General features: G+C 41.8%; 1 protein-coding gene, 1 long non-coding RNA gene and 2 other non-coding genes across 8 annotated transcripts in view; all 4 read left to right on the top strand.

Annotated features, from left to right (window-relative positions):
* LOC147169573 (caskin-1-like) overlaps positions 1-8,193 on the top strand; it is a 40,757-nt gene extending 32,564 nt beyond the window's left edge. For 4 of the 5 annotated variants that reach the window (XM_086082566.1, XM_086082562.1, XM_086082563.1 and 1 more), the window contains 5 exons: positions 116-254; positions 1,652-2,448; positions 3,404-4,028; positions 4,108-4,573; positions 5,814-8,193. In XM_086082566.1, coding sequence (XP_085938692.1) covers positions 116-254; positions 1,652-2,448; positions 3,404-4,028; positions 4,108-4,573; positions 5,814-5,898 — 2,112 coding nt within the window. In that variant the 3' untranslated portion in view covers positions 5,899-8,193. The remainder of the gene's footprint in view (positions 1-115; positions 255-1,651; positions 2,449-3,403; positions 4,029-4,107; positions 4,574-5,813) is intronic. The other variant, XM_086082564.1, reaches the window with a different exon arrangement.
* A 433-nt stretch (positions 8,194-8,626) lies between these two features.
* On the top strand, positions 8,627-10,480 carry LOC147169574 (uncharacterized). The gene is made up of 5 exons (XR_015095828.1): positions 8,627-8,790; positions 9,033-9,080; positions 9,477-9,529; positions 9,704-9,770; positions 9,990-10,480. It is a non-coding gene; the product is annotated as an uncharacterized LOC147169574 (long non-coding RNA).
* On the top strand, positions 9,321-9,404 carry LOC147169575 (small nucleolar RNA SNORD60). The gene has a single exon (XR_015095877.1). It is a non-coding gene; the product is annotated as a small nucleolar RNA SNORD60 (small nucleolar RNA).
* On the top strand, positions 9,808-9,897 carry LOC147169576 (small nucleolar RNA SNORD60). Its single transcript, XR_015095878.1, has one exon. It is a non-coding gene; the product is annotated as a small nucleolar RNA SNORD60 (small nucleolar RNA).
* Positions 10,481-10,486: the final 6 nt, after the last annotated feature.

Consider the following 10,486-nt stretch of genomic DNA (forward strand, 5'->3'; position numbering starts at 1 on the left):
GGATATGTGGACTTTCGGCAGTTGCGCAATCATAAGCTGATTCACACGCCGCCTGTTACGAAACAACGTTAAGCGCATTGAAATGAGCTTGTTTCGTCTCTGTGTGTGTTCGTAGGCCAATTTGGCAGATTTCCTTTCTCACTTGGGTCTCAGTCAGTACTACCAGGTCCTGGTGCAGAACGGTTATGAAAACATCGACTTCATCTCTGACATCAGCCTGGAGGATCTTCAAGAGATCGGTATTTCCAAACTTGGTAAGATGTGTCATTTAGGATTTCTGATAGAGATAGACCGATGACGATTATTAGTGATACCGATATTTGGAGCCGATTTTCATTTTCAGTAAAAAGGGGCGGGGGAAATATTAGCGTAAAAAAAATATTAAATACAAATGCCAATCTTGACTTTGTTGTAATGTCTTAAAGCATTTTTATTGAATAATTTTTCAGACCTTTTATAATGTAGTAAAAAATTTTTTTGGAATGTTGGACAATAGATATCCTTTTAAATTTCTAACAAAATGTTCAGGGAGCTCCCAAGGTTATCAGACAGAACATCTTAAAAAAGTTAAATGGAAACTTCAACAAGTAAATGCCATAGTTCTCTGTAGTTTTCAACAGTAAAAAAAATGTCCCCAAAATTTTAAAAATACCTCAAGTCTTAAACTTTCACATTTCATTGTTTTAATGTTGAACAAAAACAAAAGGTTCGGAATGTTCCCTGGGTCAGAAGCATCTCTTAGAAATGTAACTGAAAATTGAAATAAATAGTTCCCTGAGATTAAATTAATTGAAATTCAATTACAATTTATATTATTATACTCCACAAAATCAGCATTATCGTGAAAAAAATGATTATTAATTCAATTTTTTTAGTTGTTTAAATTTATACATTTGCACTTTTTTTATTTTATTTTAAAATAACTAATTGAATTTTTTAAAAATTATCCAAAAGGAACTTGCATAATTATTTTGTTTCATAGAATTGTAATTTGTCCTAATATTTTTTTACGTTACAAAATGTTCTTGTTCTGCACCAAAAAATAAATAAATGATTGTCCTAATTATTACCAAAAATAAAAATCGTGATTAAGATTTTCTTCATAATCGAGCAGCCGTAGTATTAGACTTACCTTTAATCGTCCGTCAGATTTATAAAAAAAAAAAAAAAAGGCCGATCTCGATATACGTCAAATATCAATATCGGCGCCGATTATCGGTCTATCCCTAACAGGAGCAAAGCCAGAAATTTTTAATTTGGGTGGCCAGAGTGATATTATAATAAATAATTAAATAAATACATCAAATATAATATAATAAATAAAATAATAATAATAATAATAATAACCATAATAAAATAAAAACACTAATAATAAAATTAATAATATTAATAATCATAATCATGAAGAAAAATCACGGCTACAAAAATGTTCCCTTAGGTATGGGGGTGGCCAGAGAGTGACAAGGGGTGGCCATGGCCACCATGTAGCTCCACCCCTGATCCCTAATTTTGGAGAAGATCTTGGGGCAAGGAAACCCCTGGTCACATATTGTACTCTCAACCTCGGCATCGCAGTACCAGTTGTAGGAATTGAAAATGGCTACGCTACGTTTTTTCCTTACATGCACTCCTTCCGTTTGTCTTCCCTCAGGTCACCAGAAGAAGCTGATGTTAGGAGTGAGGAGACTGAAGGACTTACAGAGAGGCGGCGTCGGTCCGGAGACTGGAGAGAGTCCCTCCACACCTCCGTCAAGCCCAGGCGGCAGCAGCGTCTCGGAGGCCCGCGCAGAGGCGAGGAAACAGCGCGAGGGCGGTCCTAGCCCGTTGGCGAAGCCACGCCCCAGTGTCTCTCATCCCCAAAATCCCCCGCACACGCTGACGCAAACTCCGCCACAAACGCCCACGCACGCTCGAAACCAGCAGGCCTCTCCTAAGGCTCGGCCGCGACCTTCCACCCAGCAGGCGACGGCGGCGGACTCGCCCGTGCCGGCGCTCCGGCTACCGAGCGAGGAGGAGGAGCGACGGCGAACTCACAGTCTGATTGGCCCCGAAACAGACTCGCGCTACGCCACCGTGTGCCGCAGCAGCTCCGCCGTGGCCAACGACGTCACCGTTAACCGCAGCCAGTCGTCGGTCACGCTCCGTCCTCGCCGGAAAGGTCGGCCCCCGACGCCTCCGAAGCGGTCCTGTTCTTCCATCACCGGGGCCGACGGGGAGGGAGAAGGACAAGGGGAGGGGCTTCTCGGCCTGCCAACTTTTCGAGAGCGGCGAGCCAGCGACTGCGGCGGCCTGGGGTCGGCTTTAAGAGCTCAGGAGTCGGCGGGGCTGGAGAGGTCAGAGGGAGCTTCCGGGAGCGTGCGCAGCCTCGCCGCCATGCTGGAGACGTCCATTGTGAGTGGAGCCAAAACGCTGCCGAGGAATTTGGGAAGCAGCACCAACGACCTGCAGGTGTTTGTGTGTTCAGTGCACTTCACGTCACGTTTAATCAGGTTTCCACTCGGGCCCGACCGATTAATCGGCCGCCGATTATAATCGAGCCAAATGGTCGATTGTTTTCATCTTAAAATGTTATAATCAAAGACAACCGAAGTTTCCGACGCTGTGAAAGTACCCTGAACGCACCATTTTGCTTGCGTAGCATTAGCCACTAGCAAATGTGTAGCGTATGTTATTCTGGTTATTCTGTTGCCCCCCCAAACGTCCTTTAAGCTTTTTTATTTTAATATATATATATATATATATATATATTTTTTTTTTTATTATATATTTTTTAAAGCTTTTTAATGACATCCAAGTTGGAGTTAACTGTAAAACTAAACACACGACAATAAGAATAACTTTCACTGTATATTTAAAAACAAAACAGGCTTTGTTTAAAAAACAAAAAGATCGCTCGCCTCGCACTAATGCTAAAAGTGAAGGGAGGACCCCATTCAAATGCTAATTGGAAGTTAGCATCGACCTCGGGAGTGTTTTTCCTTCAAATAACAAATATTCACACACAAATGCTGTAGGAAAACAACACTACGCAAAGGCACAAATTCTTCCCAATGTGTGATGAAACTAGTTATTTTAATAGAATTCAATCGTAACTTTCTTTTGTACTCACTTTAAGTGTGTACACCATGGATGTACGGCACTACACTGCCCCCAAGAGGCCACTTTCATGCATTATACGTATATTTAAATAATTCATTGGTAATCTGTATTTTTTTCTGCCAAAAATCGGCATCGGCCTCAAAAAATGAGTATCGGTCCACCAAGCACTGCAGTTTTCGTCAGTTCGCCCTGGTACGGTTTGTGGATCAAGCACTCTATTTTGCCTCCACGCTTCCCTACGATGAATTAAGATCACCTCAACTACCATTCTAATCAAATGTCTTAACGGTCTTATTATTTCCAGGTCAGCCCCCCGACACTCCGTCGCCAAGCCGGCTCCGGCGGCCTCGGATCGGAAGAAGACGACGTCCTGAATCGCCGCAGGACCGTCAGCGGACCGGAGAGCAACGAGGAAGCCCCCGCGCAACCGGCCCAGCGACGTCCAGAACCGCGACCCCGCTCCACCGTCGTCTCCTCCACCACCGAAATCTCGGACGGCTCGGCGACGCTCCGAAGGAAACCTCGCCCTCCTTCGGGGGACCCCGAAGCGCCCGCTGCGGCGCCCACGGTCGTCACCATGACAACCGGCTCCGACACCTTACGCAGGAGGCAGCGAGCGGCCGAGCAATCAGAAGGCGCCGTCCAAACAAGCAATAAACAATCCGACTCTTCCACGAGTCCGGGCGAGAGTTGCCGGCAGCAGAACGGCGGCGTGGTGCTGAGGCGGCGGCCCGTGTCGGAGGCGTCTGATAGGACGGAGAAGACGAGGGAGAGCTGTGAGTGGATGGAGGCCAGGAAGTCTTTGAAGCCACCGGTCTCGCCCAAACCTTCCTCGGTGGCGCTGAGAAAGACGCAAGCTGACCCTCCAACCCCGACTCGGCGGGTCCCCATACCTGGTCCTGATAGCGCTGACACGGCACAAAGTCCTGGTGCGACACATTCATTAACATAAAGTTTTTGATATTCTGTATGTGCTTTTTTTTTTAACTTCCTTATTCTCTCCGGCAGAGACAAAACGTGCCCCCCCGCCTGTGTCGCCCAAACCTCGCGGCCCTCCAACCGCACCCAAGCCCGGCAAAGCTACGGGAGCCTCGGCCGCCACCAGCCCCGCGGCCGCCGCCCCCAAAACCTCCCCGCCGCCCACGTCCTCCCCCCTTCCCGCTCCCGACGCCCCCTCCGGCCCGTCCCTGTCACCGGGACTCCCCCTGACGTCTCCCTCGCCGGCCCAGAGCCCGTCCACGCCGTCTCCTCACCCCGTCAAACCGCCGCGCTCCTCCATCGCCGGCCTCTCCATCGATCTGCTGGGAGTGCAGGAGGAGGAGGAGAGGAGGAAGGAGAGGGAGCAGAAGAGGCACAAAGAGGAAGAGGAGGAAGAGGAAGGGGCGCAACATCGCCTGGAGGAGACCAGCGCCTCTTTGGCTGCAGCTTTACAAGCTGCGGAACACAAAATACAAGAAGACGATGCACAAAATGAGTAAGTATTTGCCATCATAATCGTTGGGGTTCACGTGTGACCCAAAAACGATTTTACGTCGGGACGTGTTGGATGAATTGAACAAGTAGGGCAAGTGCGTTGTTAAAGTGTACAAGTGAAATGAGCACAGCTTTAATTAGCGCCCGCGGCCTCGAAAACCTCATCAGTGGCCGCTGAGGCTGATGGGAATTGCAGTTCATTTAACTCATTTACTGCCATCAATTATTTATTTTTTTTAAGATTATTAACAATTAAAGGCAATTTGTAATCGTAATTCATCGCATGACTTCACTAGTTAACTCACGATTAATCGCAAATTTTACATATTTTCTAAATGTACAATAAAAAAAATTCTAGGTTACTCTTGTTAACAAAAGTGGGGGAAAAAATATTAAACTAAAAGAAATAGTTCAAATTAATTTTTGACGTTTATAGCCGTCAATGGCAGTGAATGAATAAAAAAAAAAAAAGATTATTAAAAATTCGGGGCGTCAGACGATTACATTTTTTTTTTTCTCTTAAGAGTCTCTCCTATTTTCTGTTGTAGCCTGTCAACTAAAATGTCAAATAGCAGTGAGTACAGTTCCCTAACATGTGAATGTGGTTTAGCTGCATACATTAGTGTCCTCTGCTATAGAAATTCATAAAATCGAGTTAAAATAAAAAAGTTGTACTGGTCAAAAAAAAGTATTTAACTAAATTTTATGAATTATGAAATTACTGTATGCAGCCATATTTCTATTAGTTTAACATTTTTTATGTTAAAAAGAGTATGAAAACTTTGAAAAAATATTTTATTGTACATTTAGAACTAATATAAAATTTGTGATTAATTGTGAGTTAACTATTGAAGTCATGCGATTAATTTGGATTTTAAAAAATTAATCGCACTATATATACATACATGTGTATTAGGAGTGTACATCTCTCCAACAAAAGACGATTCGATGCGTATCTCGATAGGGTGCAATACGGTTGGATTCGAAAGTGGTACGATTCAGTTCGGTTCCATTCAGTGGGATTACGATTCAATTCGATACACAGCTCCGTTTCAGAGAGTACCATGTTGTGATTTGACATCCATATAAATGAACAGTATTATAAATGTGTTTTTTTTTTTTATTCACTCGCATCTTTTTTTTTTTTTTATAAAAAAAAAATTCCCGATTCAAATCGAATTTCATTTTCATTCCGCCCCTTCTGCTTATATAATTCTCGCCACTCTGCCCTGTCTTTGCAGCAAAAAGACAACCGTGTCCATCCTGGATGACATCGGCAGCATGTTTGACGACTTGGCCGACCAGCTGGACGCCATGCTGGACTGATCTCCGGGGTTTCCATTCCCGCCGTCCGCGCGGCGCTCGCCTTTCTCCGGATTGCGGCGAGAAACCGCTCCAGAGGCCGCAAAAAGTGTGCGTTTGCACCCGAGGGTGCAAGAAGGTGTTCCGCCACTTGGGGCGCTTTGGATGCCCACCCCCACACACACACACACACACACACATATCCACACACACAGTACATAGCCTGTGATGCTCTGAGCTGACTGAGAAGCACAATCATTCTCATCTCTACAGATGAGGAGAAAATAAAAGCACATGGACTGACTCACCGGAGTGGAGAGCGAGACAGACAGGAAGCAGACAGTCCCAAAAAAAAAAAAACAACAACATGCAAAATAGACCACCTGTCTCCCGAGGACGCCATTTTCCTGCTTCTCGTCTTCCGAGTGGATGAACGAGGGCGGTCCACTGAAGCTCCCGACGTGTGCGCGCGTATGCGTGTGTCATGCATTGTCTCCGTTCACCTTGTTGTTGTTGTTGCTGTTGTTGTCGTCGTCCAGTTACGAGCGTGTGTCGTCCTATAACGAAATGTCAGTGTCCTTCTTCCGATAATTCGCCACTCTAGTTACTCCCAACGATCGCAACCATGTGTGCCCGGGAATTGCGGGGAACGAGTGGAGTCACTTGACTTGACCGGAGTCGGGCTTAAGTTGCCAGTTTTAGGACTCGGGACTTGTTTTGGCTAAAAGTCAACTCGACTTGAACGGAACATTTTTAATATCATCTATCTGAAACTAAATTTCGTTTTAAAAAACGTTTATAAGACTAAAATTACGGTAACCCTTATTATAGTGAAAATATCCTTTGTTTTTGTCAATATACATGAGCTTTTGGTGTTCGTTTTAAATTCAGTATTACGATTTGGCCGAACATAAGAAGGAAAGTCCGCAAGTACGTTCGAATGTACTTGTAAGCTAAATGCTACAATTTACAAACATAGCATATTTTCCCATAATGCCACAGGGTTTTGCTTGCACGTGTGCAAGTAAAAAACAAAACACCTTTTTGAAGCATTTGGCCCACTTTATGTCAATGTGTTCAAAAATTCTGTAAAAATTTACATATTCGTAACTTTTATGATTTTTTAATGTCTGCAGTGCATTATTTAAGGGTTGGCATTTTTTTTCCCATAATGCATGTGCAAGTAATATGGAAAAATATGCTATGTTTGTAGCATTTAGCCTACAAGTACATTCGAACGTACTTGCAAGTATGTTTGAACATATTTGCGAGTACGTATCAAACATAGTTAAATACATTCGAACAAAAATGTTTTTTACGTATTGGCATTTGGGAATTGTAGTTTACTTTATTACATGTGATTTTTTATTATCTTGCATTTGACAAATACTCCATATTTAAAATAAGAATAATCAAATAAAACATTTTCAAAAAATTCATAAACTTGCTTTAAAAACTCATTAAAACTAATTACATTCAAAAACCAAAAGTCAAACCATCATGAAAACTACGACATCTAACCCCATCTGATAATTTAAAAAAAAAAAACGTCTTTATTTTTCAAATCTCGCTGGCTGTTTTGGTGGCTCGGAATTGAAAAGACATACGCACATTATGCAAACGCACATACAAGCACATGTTGTATCCCTCTCGTCCCGCTGCAGTGAACAGTGTTTTGAAAAGAGAATCCTATATTTCAATGCTTTATATGGTACATCCAGTATCGTTTATGATAGACAGTATCTGGGTGTTTGAGCTGTTAGAACGCCCTCTATTGGTGGTTAGTAAAACTGCCTCCGCCTCACCTTCAACCCGGTGTGTCAAATCTTTGTTTACTCTGCATCTCTCTGTGCCTTGGTACTGTTCTTTCATACTTTTTCTCTTGTTGTTGTTTGCCTACTTATTCTCCGTCATGAATCTCCCGGTGTACCCATGCTAGAAGACGCTTGTAGGTTTGTTCAGTGTAGGACCGCATTGAGAAGCTTCTTCTTTTTTTGTTGTTGCAAACCTTACTTTAAGCTGTTATAAGACAACTTTGCTGCCACCCCTTCCCTCAGCTCCCAATTTCCACTGGTGGGGCCCCCCAATAAAGAGTTCACTCTTATTTTTATGCCATTTGAGAAAAGATCCAAAAATATATTTGAGAGACAGATATATGCGAAAAATGACAATATTGATGATGGATCGAGCCTATCAAGTCTGTACATTTATGGCTGGATGTGTTGTGCCACAGTTGGGTCTAAAGGTTTTGTTTTCTGCTGTGACGATGCATTCCTGTACAGATGTGAACAGAATAAATGTGAGGATTCAACTTGTGCACTTTTTGGACATGTTTTTTTTTTTTTTTTCATTTGTCTTCCCATTCATTGTACATAACAGTGGGTGAGAATGACATTTTATTACGAGCTTTTTTATTTATTTATTTATTTATTTTTTAACGAAAGTGTAATTGCACTTTATCGTCACGGTGAAATGTGGAGGAGATTTTATATATATATATATATAAACCAGGATACCAGAATACAATTCAAACGGGAGGGGAGGCTGCTTCATGGTCGATCTGTTGACTTTCAGTCTGCTTTGTTTTTACGGATATATTTTATTTATTTATAGAAGCGGCTCCGCTAATGGTTATACGGTATTTTATGTTTTATTCTCGGGAGTAGTAGAGGGGCGGGACTTTCGCCTCCGGTGGGGACTTTTGCTCTATCCGCTTCCGGTGGGGACTTTTGCTCTTTCCGTTTCCGCTTCTTCCTTTCCCTTGGCTGCTGCGATGACGGAGCACGTTGCAATGGATTCATGTGCCTCTCTTCGACTTTATTTTATACCAAATCATGGCAAAAAACGGTCCAAAATGTTCCCTATTGTACTTTTAAAGGTTTTACCACTACAGGAAAGGAAAATAACGTAGCTGAGGTGAGTTTTGTTTGAGCACGACACCATGTGCTGTCTTGCCATGTGCGCGAGGATGAAAAGTTGAATTAAAATCGCTTCAACATTTTTTTTTTTAAACTTGATTTTGCTGTGTTATAAAAAGGGAGGGGCATACATACATACATCTAGCACTGGGCTAGATTGACAGTTGATAGTTAAATTGACCAAAATTTGGTTTTTAAAAAAAGTGACACCCATACCCCCTTCCCCAATTCTTTTTACAGTTGGAGCAGATGAAAAAGCGATAAAAGGATGTAAGGATATCTTGCAGGGTAAGTCCACTTTTTTTCTTCTTAAAAAAAAAAATCCTCGGTTTACAACGCACTACAAGCAAGTAAAAAATCTTTGAGTATTTTTTTTTTTAAAGGTTTGAACAATTATTCTAGGTTATAGACAAAACAATTAAATGAACTTTAAAGTAGTCACTTGTCTTTACTGCCTTGTTCTGCATTCCGTTCATACTTCGGAATGTCTGCAGCGTCGTAAACCGAGGACCGCCTTTCATGCAAATAAGCCGGTGATGATAAATTACTTTCTGACACCTCTTATGACAGCTGACCTACAGCTTGTGATTCTACCGTTTCATCCTGAGGCTTCTTAACTGTTTAAAATTCATAATAATTCATTTATTTGTTCTGAAAATCACATTGATCTCTTTTTTTACACAGAGTACAGCGTGATGAAAAGCTCTCAAAAGAGGGTCTGGTCTGAGGAGGACATGGTGAGGCTTTAATATAAACTAGTGATTTTGTTTTCAGGCAGTGGTGACAAATCAATTTAAATAAACTTCTACAAAATTCTACTTTCGATCCTGAGGTTTCATTAGCACTGTTAAAAAAATATGCATTTTTCAGTTGCCTAATTTCCCCTCCCTAATTTTCTTACATGTAACAAGACCCTGCAAAGGCCTGAGTTAAGAAGGACTGGCCCATGTTGAGGACGCGTTTCACTTGAAAGAACTGGTGAGTTTGTAATTAAACTGTCATCGGACCTCCTATCAGCCGGTGATGACCAATCAAATAATTTTTCTGACACCTACTATGACAGCTGAACTTCAGCTTTTGATTCTAAGTTTTCAAACTGAGGCTTCCAAACTTGATGATATACAACAGCATCTGCTCAAATAAAGGTGCTAATTTCTTTTTTCTTTTCTTTTTACCCTTGTCTCGGCATTCTTCCAGGTTTCCAGGACACTGCTTCACGTTGAATAAGAAAACAGCGCCAGGACTTAAACTGCTTAGTTTTTCTTTGAGTTTTATGTAGTGTGAGCAACACAATCAAGTATTGTATGGTCTTTATTTTGTATACTTTTTTTAATATATATATATATAACAAACGTTGATTGTCAAAGGACAAATAAAGGTTTTAAAAATATATATATATATATTGCAATTAGTTTCCTTGCATTGTGTGGACTGTTCTGAAGTAGTGAAGGAAGGTGTGAAGTGAAAAAAAACCAAATTCCTAAGATAGCAGGACAGGTCAAAATTTTATTTGATTCCCATCAACAGCCATCAAACCAAATAAATGTTTCCGAGCTACACTTGAATGCATCAGTAACTTATTAGAGTAAGTAAAGTAATGAAGTTTCACCAGGTGCCTTCTGGACCTGATTACACTGCAAATATGACCCCGTTTTTTTATTTTCAAATTAAAAATGTGTATGTTGGTATTCTAC

This window comes from Leptonotus elevatus, chromosome 8 (assembly GCF_054856555.1).
Source record: "Leptonotus elevatus isolate MCC_2025b chromosome 8, RoL_Lele_1.0, whole genome shotgun sequence".
Classification (NCBI taxonomy): domain Eukaryota; kingdom Metazoa; phylum Chordata; class Actinopteri; order Syngnathiformes; family Syngnathidae; genus Leptonotus; species Leptonotus elevatus.